The sequence below is a fragment of the Paroedura picta genome, chromosome 2 (genome assembly GCF_049243985.1).
Source record: "Paroedura picta isolate Pp20150507F chromosome 2, Ppicta_v3.0, whole genome shotgun sequence".
Taxonomy (NCBI): Eukaryota; Metazoa; Chordata; class Lepidosauria; order Squamata; family Gekkonidae; genus Paroedura; species Paroedura picta.
The window spans coordinates 72771974-72792845 of NC_135370.1; the positions used below are offsets into that span (position 1 = coordinate 72771974).

General features: G+C 43.0%; 1 protein-coding gene across 2 annotated transcripts in view; it reads left to right on the plus strand.

Moving 5' to 3' along the window:
- Positions 1–17341, plus strand: part of STK36 (serine/threonine kinase 36) — a 23628-nt gene extending 6287 nt beyond the window's left edge. The window contains exons 8-27 of one of the 2 annotated variants that reach the window (XM_077320717.1): positions 86–255; positions 345–538; positions 821–935; positions 1038–1181; positions 1741–1920; positions 2694–2791; positions 3388–3493; positions 4357–4498; positions 5754–5881; positions 6325–6429; positions 6602–6697; positions 7560–7654; positions 8536–8599; positions 10422–10532; positions 10641–10715; positions 12103–12274; positions 12559–12706; positions 13041–13200; positions 13492–14235; positions 16569–17341. In XM_077320717.1, coding sequence (XP_077176832.1) covers positions 86–255; positions 345–538; positions 821–935; positions 1038–1181; positions 1741–1920; positions 2694–2791; positions 3388–3493; positions 4357–4498; positions 5754–5881; positions 6325–6429; positions 6602–6697; positions 7560–7654; positions 8536–8599; positions 10422–10532; positions 10641–10715; positions 12103–12274; positions 12559–12706; positions 13041–13200; positions 13492–14235; positions 16569–16715 — 3194 coding nt within the window. In that variant the 3' untranslated portion in view covers positions 16716–17341. The remainder of the gene's footprint in view (positions 1–85; positions 256–344; positions 539–820; positions 936–1037; positions 1182–1740; positions 1921–2693; positions 2792–3387; positions 3494–4356; positions 4499–5753; positions 5882–6324; positions 6430–6601; positions 6698–7559; positions 7655–8535; positions 8600–10421; positions 10533–10640; positions 10716–12102; positions 12275–12558; positions 12707–13040; positions 13201–13491; positions 14236–16568) is intronic. The other variant, XM_077320718.1, reaches the window with a different exon arrangement.
- The last annotated feature ends 3531 nt before the right edge of the window (positions 17342–20872 follow it).

Consider the following 20872-nt stretch of genomic DNA (forward strand, 5'->3'; position numbering starts at 1 on the left):
CCACTAGTCTGCCTTTTTACATCTACTTTTTTTTGCTGGTCTCATTTCAACAAGCCTATTTATGGACTGGGGCCGTCTTTTGCAGTGATTGATGACACAGCTGAGCAAGGCATTGAAAATCCCTTCACCAGCAAACTACCTCCTGAACTACAGGCCTTAAAAGAACAGCAGACACATTCATTGGCCCCTCACAGTGGCCAGTCAAAAATCTTGAAGAAAGCAAGGCAGAAGATGGCTCAGGAAGCTCGAAAAAAAGTGAGGAGCACCATCCTTCATAAGGTTCCTTATGGGATGCTAAATTAATAACAGTAGTACCTGATTGTGTCCTATTTGACCTCTTCCAGGAACTGGCAAAAAACAAAACTCTGTCTAAGGGAGAAAGCACCAAAAGAGCTCAGGGCCACCCACACAAAAGCCACCTTAGTCAGACATCCACCAAGGAAGGGAAGACAACTGCCAATACTGGAGAACAGAGGCATCCTTCTCTGGATGAAAAGGGAACAGAGTGGGAGCAAAGAGAACCTTCCCCCACACCTCGGTGAGAAGAGGTTACAGTTGAGGGTGAAGGCAGCATGCTATTCTCTAGTCTCAAGAGGGTATGTGGCTCAATGATAAAGCATCTGCTTGGCCTGCAGGAGGTACCAGGTTCAATCCCTGGCATCTCCAGTTAAGCAGATCAGTAAGTGATGTGAAAGATTTCCAGCTGAGACCCTGGTCAGCTGGTCGTGGTCAGAGTAGACACTTCTGACCTTGATGTATCAACCATCTGGCTCTAAGGCACCTTCTTGTGTATCAGCTTCTCATCCCTCTTCATGAACAGAGAGAACCGGATCACACAGGATTATGAAAAGGAGTTTCTGGATATGAGATCCGAAAGTGACAAAGTAGAGACACGAGGCAGACGAAGCATTGATGCTGTAGATTTGGAGACAGAGGTGAGTGCGTAAGCATGTAGTGCTGTCCTATGCTTAGGCAGGAAGGAAGTGCTCTCCTAGCTTCCTAATCATGATCTCCACTGACTCACTCTTGTTTCTTAGGACTTGGATAGTGATGAGGAGTGGCAGCACCTGATGGATGCCACGGATCCTGAACATGTGCAGCTGAATGCCCCACTGAGTCTTCTGAGAGACACCACCTTTGTGCAGCGCATCCATGCCCGGCTTAGGGATTCTGGGCAGCAAGTGAGTAGTGGTGCCTAAAGGGAACTTAGACATCTGTAGGGCAGTTATTCAGAATGTGATGCCTTTGCAGGAAGGAGGGAGAAAGAATTGGAGGAAATTTTTAGGGTGTTCTGACTGTGCTAGGCTTCTGTTGAGAATAATCATGAGACTGTATATTACGTATCGAGTATTTTAGGGGCTGAGATGGGGATATGTTGGGAATATTGTTGCCTGCACCAAGAAACAGCTTGGTGTAGTGGTTAGGAGTGCGGACTTCTAATCTGGCGAGCCTGGTTTGATTCCACGCTCATGCAGCCAGCTGGGTGACCTTGGGCTCGCCACAGCACTGATAAAGCGGTTCTGACCAAGCAGTAATATCAGGGCTCTCTCAGCCTCACCTACCTCACAAGAGTGTCTGTTGTGGGGAGAGGAAAGGGAAGGGAAATGTAAGCTGTGTTAAGACTCCTTCAGGTAGAGAAGAGCAGCATATAAGAACCAACTCTTCTTCTATAGCATAGCTTGACCTGTATAGACAAAATGGTATGCCTATGTATGTTGTTGACCTTTATTCTTTGCCCAGGTCCTGGAGGGGATGCTCGAAGGAGCATCTCATCTTCGTCCTGCTCTCCGTGTCATTGGCAATTTGCTAGGCACCCGCTGTGACTCAGAGCTGTTGTGTACCTTCTGCGGTGACATAGGACTGCCCCAATTCCTCATGCAATTAGTGGGGAGCATCTTGGATAGCTTCAGCACTAAACAGGTAGGAAAGCAAAGCTCCTTAGGAGGTCATATTCAGATCTGGTTATTGAGAAAGCCATGTTCATTACATAAGTTATATAATTTGCTTAATTTTAGTTACATTGCAGAGTTCAGGATATTTTACTAAGAACTTCAATGATACAAAACTACTAAGAGGAGGAGGGGTTGAATAAAGAGCCTCATTGCCTGACCGTTGGAAAGCTCCATGGCTTTCCACAGATGCTGCTTGTGGCAATACTGAATTGTGGTGTTCAGAGAAAACTAGAAACTTCAAGTGCAATTATTGGAAAACCAAATTCTTAAGTTCTGCATTTAGTGCTGTGTAGATTTATATGATCATACCAGCTGCTGTAGCAGGCCTTTATAGGTTTATGCATCTTTACAGAATATACAGTATTTGCTGGCGTATAAGACTACTTTCCCCCCCTGAAAAACATGCCTCCAAGTGGGGGGGTCGTCCTATACACCGGGTGCACTTCAGTTGGGATAGACATAGTTGCCCATAGTGGCCCATAGTACTGTAATGTAATGTAACAAACTCTATATTTTGAGTGGAAATGTTGGGGGATCGTCTTATACGCCCGGTCGTCTTATACGCCGGCAAATACGGTAATACAGAATTCAGCTCAGAACTAGTTTGTCTTCCTTCTTCCAGGGCAAATGATGATCCCAGCAGATGCTAGTCCTGATTGATTCTTATTTTTTTCTTATGCTGCAAGCCAATTGAAATCTATGCCCCTCCCCTGCAATTACACTTCTCTGTTTGTCCCGTAGCAGCCCTGGTGTGTCACACTGCTAACAGATCTAATAACTGTAATGTCGGCCTACTTTGTCAGCGATTTCAACCAAGAACGGGGTGGAAAAAAGCAAAGGTAAATTGCAGGGTTAATGTAGTATAGAGAGGAATTGGGTTAGTGTGCTGTTTGCAGCAGGTTGGGGCAGGAGGAATTAAGGCAGATTGACACAGATGAAGTAGTTCTCATCTCCTGGTTATGCCTGAGGCTGTCTTTTAATCTGAGGACAGGGCATGCAAAATTACAAGGTCTGTTCAGCAGGCATATGGACTGTTGCCAGACATTGATGTGAGAGTTCTTGGTTCAGGACTTAATTCCCAGGTAGGCAAGGGCCTCATTTGGATTAGGATCATGGCACATGGTTAAGACTGTGCTGTTTACCTAACCTGAAATGGTGGTGAGGAGCTGCTGTTTGTGGACATCAATACGTTTTCCCCAGTACGACAAACAGTGGCTCAGTGGGGATTGTGTTGGGGAGGAGGCAGAGGTTTGCCTCACCATGGACCACAGTTCTGATCTGAAATGGGCCTGGGCACATATGAGAATTCAGTTCCAAGTGTGAATCAGCCTTCAGTGGTTGCCTGAGCTGGTCAAGGCATCAGTGAGTTCCTGCCTTAAGCTAGTTTCCAAGTAAAAAAGCAAATCTTCAGTGTCTAATACACATCTTTTCATAGTTTTCAGGCATTTCACAGTTCTGCTAGTCAGTTTTTAGTCTTGCTTCCCACCCTGTTGGCTCAGCCCACAGATCAAGAGTTCAAACTACGAGAGCAAAGTCTCAAGGTAAGATCTCAAGACTCACCTCCTTTTTCCTGATCAATCCAGGTTCATCTGACTTAAGATCTTTACTCTCTTCCTTAACCTTCACTTTTTATTACTTGATTCCATATACATAAACAAGTGTCACTGGGGAATTATCTGCAAATGTAAAACATTTGAAAGTTAATCAGAAGGGAGAGGGGTCCAGATGAAAACTAAAGCTAGGATTTCTGTATTGCCTTCTCCCTGCAATTTGTCATGGGTCCCCAGTGTGTAATAATGTAAGAGCCACAAGACATTTGGAGAACAGTATAGAATAATGATGGTAGGGGTATTGGCATAGGCACAGGTTTAGAAAGCTTTGCTAAGGGGATAATCTTTAATAATATACAAGGACACTGGAGAGACTAAGAATATAGATGGAGACCAGGGGGAAATTTCTCATGGCAATATTGGTTTTCCAGCCCTCAAATTGTTCTCATTGCTCCTTTCTGTTTTTTCTCCTCAAAAGTGGCTATCAGAGCTGCATAGCACAACAGAGCACAAGAGTAGAGTCCAGTTCTTATGCCTCATTGCTTTTTTGTTAGTCTAGCCAAGGATCCTGTTATCACACATGTTTAATCATTGTGCTTTAAATATTTTACAGTTCCTATTAGCTCACTTGCTCAGATCTCACTGCCCATTAAAATGATCATAGACTCATAGAATCACAGAGTTGGAAGGGGCCATACAGGCCATCTAGTCCTACCCCCTGCTCAACGCAGGATCAGCCCTAAGCATCCTAAAGCAAAATGATTCTGATTTCAGTGTTTGGATATCGGCAGTAGACTGCTTCTTCCCATCCCTACCCCCTCTACATTTTAACAATGTAATTCCTGCCCTCGTAGTGCTTTAATTGCTTGTGTGAAAGCATGGATGTCGCCTGTCCCTCCATCTCCATTCCCTTCTACAACAGCATGTTTGAGGATCATCGGCTTCTGTTGGATGCCCTCTGCCACGGGGCTAGCAATGAACAACCAGCCCTAAAAGGTAATAAATGCTGTAGAGGAAGCTGTGTGTTTTAGGGCTGTGCAAAATACCCACATCTTCAAGAACCCCAGACACATGTTTTTCCATTTCTTTCTGGCTGTTAGCAGTCCATCTCCTGACTCCTTAACTATGGGATTTCTGCCCATAAGGGATCACACAGAGAATGGAAGTATAGCATGGCACCATACAGCACTTTATTTTTATTTGTTTAAAAATGTTTATAGCACACTTCTATTTTTGCTCAAAGAGGCTACCAACCAATTAGTATTAACAATGCAGCCATGATCCAATTTTAACCACCCGTCATATGACTTCCCACCACTCTATTGATGCACCAAAGTCTGAAGCTTCTTCACTTTGATTTTTTGGCTGATTTTTTTCTGACCTTACTTTGAATTCCATTTAAGATGATAATTGCTGGCCTGAATACCTTAACCCTCCAGTGGGGGTTGGTTCCTCGGCCCTTAATATAGCCTAGCCCACCTTTGCCTCCTTTCCATTTTGTTTGGACAGTTTCCTTCATACTCCTGCTTAGTCAATTAGTCATGGCTTCTCTGCTTTAATGTTTCTAATTTTGAATATTTGAACCAAACCCTCACTTCCCCCTAGTTTGACTGTCCTTACCTTAGCATCAGTCTGCTGCACCTGATTACTTCTTATTTACAATTGCAAAAGCAAGGTTTGATTTGAGCTGAGACTCACCGTAGATTTGTATTTGATGCTTGGACTGGGCTGTAGATACTATGAAAATAGTCCCTTTGTTCATGTGCAAATCTGGACTGCCACTGAGCAATAATAACTAACTCCTGTGCGGTACAAGTCTTTCAAATTAGAGGGTGCAACTTCCAGGCAGTATGAAGGACTTTTTGGTCCAAGCACAGAGTTTTGCCAACTTTGTGCTATTCTCCTTGCTGTGGTTTAAGTTACTGTAATAGAATGGGCCATAGCATAGAGCCAATGTTGTGTAGCGGTTAAGAGCAGTGGCCTCTAATCTGGAGAACCAGGTCTGATTCCCACTCCTCCTCCATGTGCAGCCAGCTGGGTGACCTTGGGTCAGTCACAGTTCTTGCAAAGCTGTCTCAGCCCCACCTACCTCACAGGGTGTCTGTTATGCGAAGAGGAAGGGTAAGCCATTTTGAGACTCCTTCAGGTAGTAAAAAGTGGGGGTACAAAAAAAAGGTCTTTTTCTTTTCCACACCTGATTGATTTATTAACTCTTACTTTTAAAAATGTCCTTTCCCTCCACCTCCAACAGTGTCACAGAAGGAGGCAAAGTCAACACAGGATCGGAACGAATGCCTGGCAGCAGCATTCACAGCAGCTGTAGCTACATCCTGTGGCATCCCAGGAGGGCATGACACATGTCATAAGGCCAAAAAGCAGGTGGGAGTTTTCTTGGCATTGACAGTCCTGAACAGCCAAGAGTTTAGTCCTCTCAAGTGGCGGCTGCTAGTCACTGGTTATTGGTCCTAGCCTAGCCATGGGGACAATGAGGAGGCCTCTTGTTGATATTGCCTGTGTTTTTCGCCCTGCGGCTGATTAGAGGCAACATTGTACCTTCTTTATTTGACTAATCATGTCCTTGATACAAATCCAATCTGAGCCCTCTGAGGTGCTAAGAAATGTAATGCTTATAATTCTAAATCCACTGCAAAGAGTATCAAAATGTATTACTGTTTTGAACTTCCAAGAGCAGCTTGTGCAGCTGAGATTTGCAGGATACTGCTATAAGAGCCCTCTTCTCTCCCCTTCCCTTCCTAGCTAGACCGCTACAATTCTTTCAGCTCTGACGGTATTGAAAATCTGTGTTGGGGGTTTCCTTGCAGATCTCCCAGCAAATAGCTGAGAAACTCACTGCAGAAGGTAATCAGTTGCTGCCCAGACTCTTAGCAAGACTTGAGCATCCAGCTTTTTACTTGACTGTCCTAAAGGTAACATAATGTCCGTGTTTCTTTCATTTCTGCATGGGCTAGGGAAGAAGCGGCCAGGTCACCTTAGCCTTTGATGTGACAGGCTTTATGCAGCCCCCTTCTTCCTCCTGGCTGAGGATGAGAGAAATTATGCTATAGTGATTTGTTCTTCCTCTGTCCTTCCATTGCCCAGCTCCTGTATGCCTGTTGCCATGTCAGTCAGAATCTGTGCTATCTTGTAGCAACTCAAGAAGTGCTGAGTTCCCTGGTCAATCATCTGCAAGGCAAGGTGGGTGTTGTTTGGTGTAGTGGTGAGAATACTGGAGAGGACCTGGTTTCAGATCATTGCTTCTGTGAATCTGGATAATCTTGCTTCCAGAGTAACCTTGGCCCAGTCATTCTCGCTCACCCTGATTTACCTCACAGGAGTGCTGCGGATAACCACCAGGCGTTTGTCTGAGGCCAGGAGGTTGTCTTGGGGTTTAAGATCAGGTTCCCCCCTCCCCTTAATGTATGGGGCCGGTATAAGACTGACCTCGAATTCATGAGGTGATATCTGTCCAACTGTCACATCTATTTGTTTTTAGATCAGCCAGTGGTCTCGCTGTGTGGGATGCATTTTTAACTAAACTCATGAATACCACCATCAACTGTGTAGTTGAGTTTTTAGACTTGTTTTAATTGGGGATTATTAAATGGTTTTTATGTTGTTTTGGATATGTATTTATATGATTGTAAACCTCTGTGAGCCAGTTCTCTGAGAGCGACGGTTATATAAATTCAAACATAAATAAATAAACATGGAGGAGAGAGAACCATGTCCTTTGCTTCAATCAGCCCTGGAGGAAGGGCAGAATAAAAATTCCACGAAATAATTTCCTTGTTGCTTGGAGAGGGAGGACAGGTTTCAGCTGGATTACTTACTGCTCGGGCAGAATTTGAAAGTCAGATGTGACATTTAGGAGAAGAAGAGAGTGGGGGAGCAGGAGAGCCAACAAAAAAGGAGTGGGTCTGGTTTGAAAGAGGCAGTGGCATAGCCATGGTCTTGTAGTGAAGTATGGTGGGAGATGCGTCGAGCAACTTCTGTTTGGGCAGCATACGGGATCGAAAGAGGATGGATTATGAGCACAATGTTCTTATCTCATTGAAAGGTCCCACTGGCTAAACAGGCACAAGTACAGGCAGCTGAAGCCTCCCTGAGACTTCTTTCCCTACTGCTTCTCCAGTTACAGAGTCTGCCACCACAGTAAGTGTTGTATCTGCCATTCAGATTCATTTACAGGAGGCTGGCAGATACTTTACTCTTAGTATTGATTGGCAGGAAGGGAATGGCCTCCAGTAAGTACCATGCACATAAAGGGAGAAGGATGCAGATGTTTCTGGAGAGGTTCAGAGGGTTCCTACACGTCTCTTATTGTGAGGACTGTTATAAAATATGTCAGATCTCCAGTGCGGGGCATGCTATCCTGTTGTGTTATCAAAGGGTAACGTGCCAAGAAATGTAAAGGAAAGTCACATTATGTTGTGCATTCCACTGGGGCATTGACCTTTTTGTTCTTGTATAGGGCCTGAGTGAGACTGACACAAGACTCCTTTCAGATTTTTCAGAACGGATCGGCCAAACAGATGTTAAAGACTTTTTGAAATTGGATTTTAAAATGGACATTTTGACATATTGTTTTATTTTCCTGGAAGTGGATTATTTTAATCAGTTTTTGTGTGTTTGTGTGTGTGTGTCATTGATTTGAGAAGAGCAGTCAGGCCATTACCCCCTTCAGCCCACTGGAGATTTGGGTGATACTGTACAGTGATATCTTTTGAAGTACTGCAGTAGTAATAGAAATGAGGATGACAGGAACAGGGATCATAAGAATGAATGAAATGGCCCTAGAGTGAATCAGACCATTGATCTGTCAAGGTCAGTATTGCCTACCCAGACTGTCAGTGGTGTTCCAGTGTCTCAGCTGAGATTTTTCAAATCACCTGTTTCTAGAACTCTTTAATTGGAGGATTGAGTAGTGAACAGCATGCAAGGCAGATACTGGACCACTAAGTCATAGCCCCTCCCCAGCCACATTCTGAAAACCTGTTCCATCTCTCTAATGTTGTTGCTTCTTGTTATTTTAGGTCAGATACTGTGCTGAAAGAGACCACGGCGCTTTTCAACCATGTAGCAGCTACTTCGGTTTTAGTAAGTTATCCTGCCAGTAGAATATCCTACCACTGGACTCCTGGGGAAAAGTTTAGAATTCACTACATCAGTGATACTAAGTGGCTCAAGAGCCACCTGTGGCTCTTCTGAGCACCTATTCTATGTGCCAGGGAGGTGGACAGTTCATTTAGAAATTGGGATTATTTCATCCTTACTACAAGCTCGATATAAAGCACAGCATGAATGATCATTGATGCCTATTTCAGATGTTTGGGGCTTGTGTAAATCCTCTTGAATGGGTTGGTAGAATGGACCATATCACTGTCAAATGCCAGCCCATAAAACAAAACATACAAATAGAAAACTTGGCACAGTGAATGGTTCTAGCAAGTTGTTATCCAGCAGAACTAGAGGAAAACTTTAAAAATAACTTTTAGCAAAGAGAAGCAATTTTAATATCTGGCCTAAAATAATTCTGAAAAATTCAACAGCTTCCACACTGCTTGGATCTGCAAGCCCTTTTCCTCACTTTGGGCACCAATGAGCTGGCTAAACAGTAGTTAGAAGAGACAAACCTACCTGTTCAGAGACGCTCTGGTAATTCAGAGGATTTCATTATGATTATACATTACTGCTTGTGTGTTCTTGGGGCGGTGCACAGGACACAAAGTAGTGATGTGACTCTTTTGGATGATGAGAATTACAAATGTGGTTCTTTGCAGTCTGTACTGCAAGTACTATTTCCCTATATAAGGACATATTTCTAGGCCTGAGGGACGTGGTCAGTTAACACATAGCTATAGGCATTCTACTTTGTGGGGAGCTGACATTATACTTGGTGGTAGCTTCCATTCTGTACTGCTAAATCATTTATTTTCCACACTTAAAACCCATGTGGAATAAGATATTTATTTAGCTTTATTTTTTAAAATATTTATATACCACCCTCCCCTGAGGCTCAGGGTGGTTTACATGGAACGTAAAAAAACAATACATGGAACTCAGTTTTTATTAATATTCCTTTCTGTCAGATTCCTGAAGCAGCTTACAGTTAGAGACAGTAAGTCCCACAATACAGTGCTGTATTTCCTTTAAAAATCAAGTAAAACCAGTTCTTATAGGCAAGAATGTACTGTATGTTTATGAAAAAATAAGTCCTGTTCATAAGGGTCCTGTTTCTCTATGCAATTTTCCCTTTAATTTCCTCTTGCATCTTCTTTGAACACTTCTGCTTTATAGCTTAATTAATCGATGCTTCTTAACTCAGTGTAGCTGTGGCATGGTTGTTAACTGTTGGTCCCTGTTCCATTATCTGTGGTGGGGGCTTCATTTAGCATTTAGAAAAAAATAAAGAGCAATTTCTTTGACTGCAAACTGGCAGTGAAGCCCCACAGATAAAGGGAACAGGAACTGATTAATTAAGAGTAGATTCAGAAATGACACAGCCATGCCAGATTTCCGAGAAATGAGACAAGAAGCAGCAGGCTGAAGGGGAAATATTTAAAGGGAGAAAAGTCCTAGGCACCTTCAGCAGCTCTTTGCCAGTCCACATACAGAGGCTTGCACTGTGATTGCATTTCAGTTTCCATAAATGTGAATTTAAAAAACAAAGAAAACAAACATGTAATGTTTGTCTGGTTGCACTGTAGAACTATGAATACATGATGCCCATTCTAAATTAAATGGCTAGTGTAGAAGGCTGGTTTTCTATAGGTGCAAGGAAAGGGATGCCCAACTCCCTCTGCACCCACTTGGAGACATGACTAGTCAAATGTCCCTTGGCAAACAGTCAGATCCACATCTACAACAAAGAAAAATACCCTTTAATATACATGATCCCAAGGTCTCCCTTCTAATGCAGAGTGCTGCTGGACTGCTCCTGACCCACTTCAACCAATATGGTGCTGCTGTGAAACTCAGGCGAGATGAGGCTTTGGCGGCTATAGCTACTGCGCTCACAGAACCTGCACAGGTAAGGCACCAGCACTAACAGAGAAAGTTAGAAGGGCACAGAGCTGGTTATATTATGGCCACTGTCTAGTATTTTGGCTGTTTAACCCTGCTTTAAAATGTCTTGCAGCTGTACCTGCCCCCTCCCATGGAAGCTGGTTTCTATGATGGGCTCATACTCTTGTTACTTCAACTCTTAAGCCAGGTATGGGCTTCCTTCAGTGTCACAAGAAACAGGAACTTTGCATTCATTAGAGCAGCCATTCTCAGCAAGGGCCATATGCCCCCCTTGGGGTCCCTGGCACATTTGAAGGGGCACAGACTGAAAAATGTGAGGAGAAGAAGAACAAGAAGAAGAGTTGGTTCTTATATGCCGCTTTTCCCTACCCGAAGGAGGCTCAAAGCAGCTTACAGTCGTCTTCCCTTTCCCCTCCCCATAACAGACGCCCTGTGAGGTGGGTGAGGCTGAGCGAGCCCTGATATCACTGCTCGGTCAGAACAGTTTTATCAGTGCCATGGTGAGCCCAAGGTCACCCAGCTGGCTGCATGTGGGGGAGTGCAGAATCGAACCCGGCATGCCAGATTAGAAGTCCACACTCCTAACCACTACACCAAACTGGCTCTCGGGGAGGGGAGCCCAAAGGATTTATGGGGGGCCCTGATAACTTAATCGTTGAAATACCCTTTTTCCTGTAAAGTGTTTTTAATTGCTAGAAAGTTTGACTTTTGTCAAAGGAAAGAAAGAGCACCCATGTAACCTGTTCCTTTGTGTGCTTGAACTAATGTGTTCAAGTGGAAAAAATGAATGTGCATGCTTCTCTGGGTTGAATGTTCTAGAAATCTGTCTCACATACATATATATACACATACACAGACACACACACACACACACACACACATATATGACAAGGGGCATATAGTTATTTCACTCTTAGCTTAGACTTTTAGCTTAGTTCATTGCGCGAGTCGCCAGCCTACTGTAGATGGCCCTGGAACATGAGAAAGGGCCATGGATTAAAAACTGCTGAGAATTGGCTGCATTAGAGGATGCACAAAGTCTAAACATGGAATGGATTGGAATGCTTTTGTTGTCAGGTCTTCCCCCAGTAGTATGAGGCCAAACATAAAAAATACTCAGTACTGCAACTTAGTATGAGGCCAAACATAAAAAATACTCAGTACTGCAACTTACAGCCTCACGCAGGCTGTAACGTTGTTGATCATGGATTTCCTCCGAAACAGCCCTGTCCACCAATGGAGAGACAAATGTATCATGGAAAACAAAAGGGGGAAGCACTATGGGGCCTGCCACTCATTATAAAATCCCACAGTTTGCTGCTGATTCAGTTACTGGGCACATCAGGTACCTTAGCGAAGAATACTTGATTACACTTAGCAATCTGGTCTTCAACCCCCTCACTCCTCCTTTTTAGTTAGTCAGTCAGAAATACCCAGCCTAAAAGGAAGGCTTCTGGGGAAGGGACAAGATGATGGGACTTGTATGGCTGAAGAGGAGGACAAAGCATCCATATTAGGCCAATTCACAGGCTGCTATGCAAGGTGTCACTTGTCTATCACTTCCCTTTTGATAGGAGGATGCAGCAGTGGTACGAGAATTCGCTAGGTCAGACCTTTGGAGCATTTTGTGGCATCGCTTTGCCATGGTGCTCTGCTTAACCAATGGGGCACCAGAAATGGAAGGTGAGACCCCAAGAATTGGCCAGCATTTACCAGAGCCAGAGTGGAACCTCATCTCACCACAAGGTACAAAGTTATCTGTTTTTTTCCTAGTAGAAGAACCTTGAATCACCCAATTAAAATTAAATAATAATTAATTTTGTTCTGTGTCTGGCTTCCAAGATATCCTTATCCTCTTGTTTTGTTACACAATGGAACCTGAGGGTTTCCAGTCTTTACAAAGCTATATTAAGGAAGTCCACTGTTTCAGCAAGCCTGGTTATGACAGTCAGGTGTTGATATTATTTTTGGGGAGGAAGGGTAGAATATGGAATGAATTGATAAAAGATGTTCTCCATTCTGTCCTGTAGGAACCTTGTTCTTCCTCAGCCTTGTTCTCCACATCTTCCAACGTGAACCTTATCAGTGTCTTCTCCAGCTGGCACAGTCCAATGGAGTTATCATGGCAACTCTCAACAAACTGCTTGACCTTGACTACCTGGAGAACTTGGCACAGACGTGAGTGATGGACAGTCCAAACTAAAGCTATGGAAATAACAGAATCAGTGCAGTAGTGAAATGCTACAGGAAAGAAAGGAAATTGCTTCATAGTCCTTCGTCACATTTAACACAACCGATTCTCTACTTCCAACCTTGGTCTAAAGCTTCCTTGTGGCTGTTTTAAACATTGAAACCACTGTGGTGTGTCTTAGAGAAATCATTTCACTACACTCCAGTTTCTTTAGATGTCTGGAGGTTATCATTGTAGTCTTGCCTATAATATTTGAATGTAGATATCTGATACTTATTCACTGCTGATTTCCTCCACCACCAACTCCCCCCAACCTCTCAGGCAGATGCGAGAAGACGGTGATCCAGAGCTGGTGTCTGCTGTTGTGCTCCAAGTTTGCCAGCTCTTCTGTTTTCCCTTTGCGCTGGATATACAGCCTGAAACCTTAGACCTGATCGTGACAGGCTTGAGGGTTTCTGAGATCCCTGCTCAGTTGCTCCAGGTAAAGTTTCCTTTTTTCACACCATTTATTGGGACCCTGGAAAAGAGAAGGCAGGAAAGAGGATCTCACCTTTCCTCTTCATATTTTCCCAGTGATGCAGCCCCTGCAAGGACCAGGCCAGTTGCTTTGTTCAAATTAAGAGAATGTCTTTCACTTGGATTTGTGAAAGAGGCTGGGGAAGGATGGAATGCTACTCTTATAGAAGTGTGCTGATATTGAACCCTTTGGGGGGTCTCCTCTACCATGAGAGTGCTTCCAACAGTTCATTCACTATACTTTCTCCCCTTTTAGGTCTGTATTCACTATCTTCCCTTCTTGGACACTGAGCTGCCATTGAGTCTTTTAAGCCACTTAGTACTGACTGATGAGAGAGTCATTGAGCAAGTGATGAAGATGGCTGCCTCTGAGCATGCTATTGCCTTCTTGTCAGCCATTTTGCTATCTGACCAGGTAGCTCTCATTGTAGACCTGCTCTCGTTGCTCACACATGTCGCCCGTGCAGGTACAACTCATCTGCCTTTCCTACAGCAGTTCCTGTGTGGCTCTGAAGCAGCCCCTCAACCACTAAGCCGTCTTTTATGTCACAGGGAGCCCTTGGTCCGTGCCAGGGCCTGTAGCTTTGTGGGCAACCTGTTGCGTCATGGACAGGACTTTCCTCAGGTAATGCAGGGTCAGGTTGGGCTGCTGGAATGTCTGCTGCAACATCTTTCAGATGAGGATGAACATGTACGCCGCTCAGCCAGCTTTGCTGTTGGGAATGCAGCCTACCACGCTGGACTCTTTATGCAGCCACTTAGCAAAGCTGTTCCTTGGGTTGTCCGACTCCTGGGTGATCCTGTAGCTAAGACTCGTTGCAATGCTGCTTCGGCATTGGGAAACTTGGGCCGGCAGTCAGTGGAACTCGGCAACTTGCTGATCCAGAGCAGAGCCCCTGATCTTCTGTTGGACATGGCCTGCCATGACTCCCAGTCAGCTGTGCAGGAAGCAGCACTCATTGCCCTCCGATCCATTGGCCAGCAGCCCAGGATCCACCAGGTAATGGCTACGTGGATAGGTGGGAGCAATCTGGACGGTCAGCTACCTGGGAAATGGACCTGTTAAACCACCAGTGAAATAATCTGGTTGTGGTTTTTGGTTAGCTGGTTCCATTCATCCAGTGTTTATTGTGGGGCATATTGCCAAGGGACTGTGAATCATCTGGCTCTGGGGAAGTTTTTCTTTCTACTTGTGTACTGGAACCAAGTTTTGGGATGGTGCACTGAAAGGAAAAATTCATTTATAGAGTTGAATCCACCAAAAAGAGGTTAGGAAAACGTGTTGGTAAAGTGGATTTTTTTCTCTGCTCTTTGTCCTGAAACTCCTCTCTGATTGGGAGAGCCTCCCAAGCAAAATTCATATAAATATGAATAAAATAAATAAATAAATAAAGCACACCAGAGAAGGGGGGATGCAGCAAAATGAGGGGATACAGTAATCTTTTTTCACCCCTTCTGTCACAAGCCATGAGCAGAAGAGGGGGGAAAAGAATTGTTACTTCATTCCATCTTGATACTGCAGCTTTCCCATTATGTGTTTTGCTTGGCAGGCTTCCTTAATCCTCAGAGAGAAGTTTTAGGAAAAAATGTTGGCTGCTTGAAAAAGGCAGGACAGGATTCAATCCTGTAACATGTTCTGCAAATTCTTCTGGAGGGTTCACCTATTGGTTTTTGATAAAAATATGAATTTGTGCTGCCTTTAATAACTATTGTATGATGTTATTGGAAACACCAGGGAATTAATTCCCTAACAGAAGTGATTGGGTGGAAATACTGGGCCCAAAGGATTAAGAGTGGAGATGTACGATCACTCACCTGATCAAACTCGATATGGAAAAGGAAATAAGGAAGGTGTCTCAAGGAGATAATGTTGTGATACTTGGGAGATTTCAACTACCCTCACATTGACTAAGTAAACAAATTCCTAGACATCATAAATTACTATGCTTTGGGACAGTTGGTCACGGAGCCACCCAGAGGGATAGTGGGCTTAGGCTTGGTTCTCAGAAGGTTGGAAGAATTGATGAGAAATATGGAGATTCTAACACCAATTGGGAATAGTGCCTTCAATGCTATTAAGTTCAGCATTCAGGTTAATGGAAAGTTACGCCATTTGATTTCAGAAAAGAGAGCTTTACAGAATGAGGGGAACAGTAAAAAGGAAGCTGAAGGGGAGCTACAAAAATAATACATAGAGAATGCTTGGAAGCTATTTTGACCCACAGTAATTGAAGGCCAAATAGAATGCATTCCACAGACTAGGAAAGGCACTGCCAAGTCTAAAAGAGTGCCTGCATGGCTAAAAACACAAGACATGGAGGCTATCAAGTGGAATAGCTGCCCTAATGAGTTGAACAGGAGGGACCATAGGTGCTGGCAAAAGAAATGCAAGTCAGACGTCAGGCATGCAAAAAGAGTTTTGAGGACTAGATTGCTAAAAACATCAAACAATAAATATTTTTAAATATATCTGGAAAAGAGTCAGGGAAGCGGTGAGGCCTTTGGATGTAAAAGGGATTGCTAAAGGATGAAGGCGTTATGGCAGTGAAGCACAATGACCTTTTTTTCATGGTTGAAAGTGATTTCCAGAAAGGAATCTGAACAGCAGAGATGTTCTTGTTCTAATGGGGAAATAAAAAACTTAAGTCTCCAGGTCACAATGGCATATACCCTAGAGCAGGGGTAGTAAACCTGTGGTTCTCCAGATGTCCATGGACTACAATTCCCATGAGCCCCTGTTAGCATTTGCTGGCAGGGGCTCATGGAAATTGTAGTCCATGAACATCTGGAGGACCACAGGTTGACTACCCCTGCCCTAGAGTTTTTAATGAACTCAGATGTGAGATAGGTTACATATATATATATATATATATAGGCTAGATATATATAGGCTAGATATCAGGAAAAAAATTTTTCACAGTCTGTAGTTCAGCAGTGGAATAGGCTGCCTAAGGAGGTGGTGAGCTCCCCCTCACTGGCAGTCTTCAAGCAAAGGTTGGATACACACTTTTCTTGGATGCTTTAGGATGGTTAGGGCTGATCCTGTGTTGAGCAGGGGGTTGGACTAGATGGCCTGTGTGGCCCCTTCCAACTCTATGATTCTATATGGGTTAGTTGATCAATTATCAATAAATTTAGCTGCTATATCAGAAGACTGGAGAACAGCAAATGTTACACCAATTTTTAAAAAGAGATCCAGATGGGAACCATGAAATTACAGGCCACACTCAGCCTAATGTCTGTCCCAGGCAAAATCAAAGATAGAATTTTTAGGCACACAGGGAAAATATACAAAATTGGTCCATTATGTAATCTTCATAATCTGTTTTCCAGGTGCTGGTATCACTCAGAGCAAGTGAGAAACTAGAAATGCTTTCCCATCATGAGTCTCGAGCTCCTGCCTTTAGCAGTCCTCCTCCTTCATCAACAGAACACTGCAAAAAATTGATCCATCTATTGCAGCCTACATATAGTGCCTGACAACTGGCCTTTCACATGCTGGAATACAAGGGGAGTGTAATCTTTCTAACAGGGGTTAGAAAAAGCCATCACAGAGATATCTGCAAGGTGTTCCATGGCATCTGTACTCCAGTTCATCATTTAGAATTAGGAAACCAGCTTAAAAGCCTTCTCCCATCAGCAGGCCATGTGTGACTTCTACCCTGTGCCCTTCTCCCCAACCAGACAGAAGCATGTAAGTTAGATTCTTACCTCAGCGAGTAAGATGGCAATGCTTTCATTCATGTTCTGTAACATTTCTTCTGGTCCTGGTGAACTGGCATCTTGGGATGTGAGGATACCATCCCTTCACCTTGAATAAGGCAGCCATCTCTGCTCCAAAGTGGGGAAAGAGAAATGAGAGTAGTCTTCCTTTCTTTGCATTGAATTTTATAGAGCCACTTGTGGGGCAGAAGCTAGGTGGCACTTTGAGTCTTTACACTTACTCCCCCCTGTATGCTCCCCTTCTGTCTCGGTCATTTTGTGGATCAAATGTTTCAGCTGCATATTAAGGACTATGACCTTACTGGAACTCCAGCCAGCCTAGCTTGTTTGCCTTTATATTTACTACATTGCTCATTTGTATTAAAAAGCAGATTTTTCAGAAATTTGCCTGCTTGTCTATGTGCCTTAAAAGGTGTTGAAGTAGCCAGAGTATTGCTGATCTACTATCAAATATTGTGTTGAAACAACTTACATATATATTTAAACAGTTTGTTCTAAAAATGGAAACATTGGTGTCAGGGCAGAAGGGGTTACATTTCTTTCCCCATATGCAGAACAGAGGTTGGGGTTGTTCCAGACAAAGAACTGGAATAGTGCTCTGTTCATGAGCTTTACCAGGTCCCTTTCTGATTTCAAAGTGGCAAATCCACTTTCCTCTCCATCAGTAATTTTGTTAAAGCAAAAGCCAGTACCATCAGGATTCTGTGTAATGTCAATCTAACTTCTGTGTAATGTTAGTCTAATCTGTTATCTGACATCATTTGGGCAATCCAAAAGCCTCAGTAGTGTCTGCTAATTCAGACAGATGATGCATAATAGTACTTTACTAATTCTGCTTGTAAGACCATGAAAACTGACTTCTTGGCAGAACACTATCAACATAGTATCCCATAGCAGATACAGAAAAAGTAGTACACAAGCATCTGCACTGCTGCCCCACAATTCAGAAGACTGGGTTTTGGTGAAAAGATAAAGAGATACACCAACTCCTTAAAACAGAAAGGAGGGTGTCTTGTGCTGACTCCATCTAGGGAAACAGGTCTTCTACCTGAGCTCTTCTACCTGAGCTCCTACTGAAGGCCATGTGGGGGCTGCAGATGCCCACAAGGTCCTGGGAACCCTTTAGAACTACTGTAAATTAGCTTCTCTGTGCAAGTGCAGTAAGGTGTCTCCATGATTACCAAATGCTGGATAGTGGAGATGTAGGCATGAGGCCATTGAAATGGCAGCACAGGGTAGGGGAGTTTGGAGCCCAGACCCTCTCCGTTGGTAATTCTTTCAAAGGCCAGGTGATGGCAGTAGGTGAACTGAAACAGGGGAAGCAAAGCTCTACAGAGGGTAAGGTGGAACAGAACCTGCAGGTCAGTTGGGCCATTCCACTACAAGTTGGAAAGCCAACAGATGGTCCAAACAAAGGATATCTGTTAGCAGCTGTTTTGTTTCAAAGTTCCATCAATAAGTTTGGCAGGCCAGAGTGCCTGATACGGAAATTCCTTTGAACATTACTACTGGGCCTCCACAGACTGCCTTGACCATCTCCCTCCATGCACCAGACTGTTTGTTACTCCATTGCTCAATCCAAGGCAAGTCACTTTGTGCCTTTGGTAATCCCCACAATATACTAATGTCGCCATCAGTACTACTGACAATCTCTTTTGTGTAGGAAATGTGTCACCCCTCTTGTTGGAGCTGGACAGAGCTTGGAGAGGAAGCACAGTTCAACCAGCTTAGGAAGATGATATACAAGAGATAAGGCACCAAATAGCTGTAGTGGTTGGCTTTTGCTTCATGTAAAGCAAAGAGTGTTCCAAGGGTTATGAAGATCTAAAACTTTTTTGTGTTTGAAGTGGGGTACCATACCTGAAATCTGGAATACTACGAAGTGGAAAATGAACATAAGCAAACAGCAGCCCTGATTGGGAAGAGCTAGAATGCCCCTCCTCTACTACTTTCAGTCATTCAACAGGGTTGGGAAGAATTTAGCTTTAGCTGCATCCATATAATGCCTGCTAATTTATATAAAATAAATCTTCATATTCTAAACACTTATTTTCTAACACGTCAAATAAGTCCAATAAAAAATGGGTTGTTGATTTATCTGGTTATTGAAACAATTTTCCACTTGTCCCCCTGCTTCCTTATGAGGAGTGTTTGTATAAAGGGCTGTGATATCCAAGAATTTAGACAGGGGCTCCAAAAAGAGCCTGCTACACCACAATTGGTCTCCGGGGTAGGTTGGGGGTATGTTCTTATGGTCTTCTGGTAATATGTATATTCTTGGGATTGTAAGAAATTTATTTTCCAAGAACTGGGCTTCAGCCTTGAAAATAAAATTAATGCCCAATTCCTCACGGATCACTATTTTCATTGTTCTCATTTTATAGCCCAATTTCACTGTGATTAATGTTTATTTTTTATCAGACAGTTGTTTCCTGATTTCACTGTCATAATCAGTTTTATTAAGACTGACCACACCATCTCCCTTATCTATCAGTTTAATGATACGATAATTTTGTAGTTGCCTTAAAGCCCTAAATTCCTCATTGGACAAATTTAAAGGAAAATGTTTAGACTAATTCCATTTGTCATGTGTCCCTGAGGACCACCCTTTCAAAAGTTTAAATTTCTGCAACTTCCTGTGTTGGATTAAATTTAGATTTAACTTTAAATGAACTCAAGGCAAACTGTCCTGTTTAGAAAAAAATGCTTAAGAAATCTAATCATGTTGAAGAAATCCACTTGCATTCTTAATTCATTATCCCAAACCCTTATCTGGAACATTATTTTCCACAACAGAAAGAGACCTACTAGAAAGATTGAAAGCTACTTGAGTTGGCTTGTTTGGTTGCCCCTCTGAAAATCCGGTTGATAAAGCTCCAGTCTTCTGAATTGTCCAGTGGGCCTTTGAAATGGCCGCTGTGGTAGTGGTTCCTCGCTCGTAGAACTAAATGAATCAGCATCCGAACTGGAAAAAGTGCTCAGGTTCCAAATGACCGATTTTGATTTGAATATTGGATTTCTGGCTGATAGCCATGGGTGTGCATTTTCAGAATGATAATGTCTCTTAAATACAGGAAACTACTGAATATCCTAATTATCACTTTATAACTGTTTCCTCAAAAATGTCATTTATGGTATTAAATGTTAATGTAACCTCTTGTATGTTAGATATCTACCAAACCTCTGAAAGTCTGAATTATGGAAGCTTCATTGTCAGACCATTGGGATGAATTCCAACTTATTAGACCACCACATTTTCTTTGGCATCAAACAAATAATACCCCAACCACATGTGACTCAGACTGTTACGGAGAGAATATTTCTATATGTTGTCTATGGACACTGTGGTACCAAATGGTCTGAACACATCTTAGGATCTTTCCTGTTTTCTATAACTGAAAAATGAGCCAGTGGTGCCCTTTAGGCATCAATTGATTACATGCACCTGTGATGCACATCACTCATGACAATGTATTTTTATTTCTATAGCCCACTGTTCCTAGAACTCATATAAACCCCGCAATAATATTCCAGTAAAACATATAAAAATTATCCCCCTGGTGGTGAAAAAACACTCCCACTCCCCACAATGCACTACAACTAACTAATAACCACGTCAGAAACAGAAAAGCAATGAGTTGTTCTAGTTCCTTCAGGAGGGGTTCCAGATCTTAACTGCCCGGGCCTCAGACATGTAGTAGGCATTCTTCTGAGATCCTGTTGAGAACAGAATACATTCACAGGATTCTCCACAAAAACACCCCGATTTTTCAGCCAGTGGCCAGATTGATATCTTAAGATATATATTTATTTTTATTGCATTATGATATGCTTCATTATAAAATGATTAAGAATTTAACATATTTGATGGATGATTTGGTGTTGTAGGATTATTCTTATAACTGCAACATATT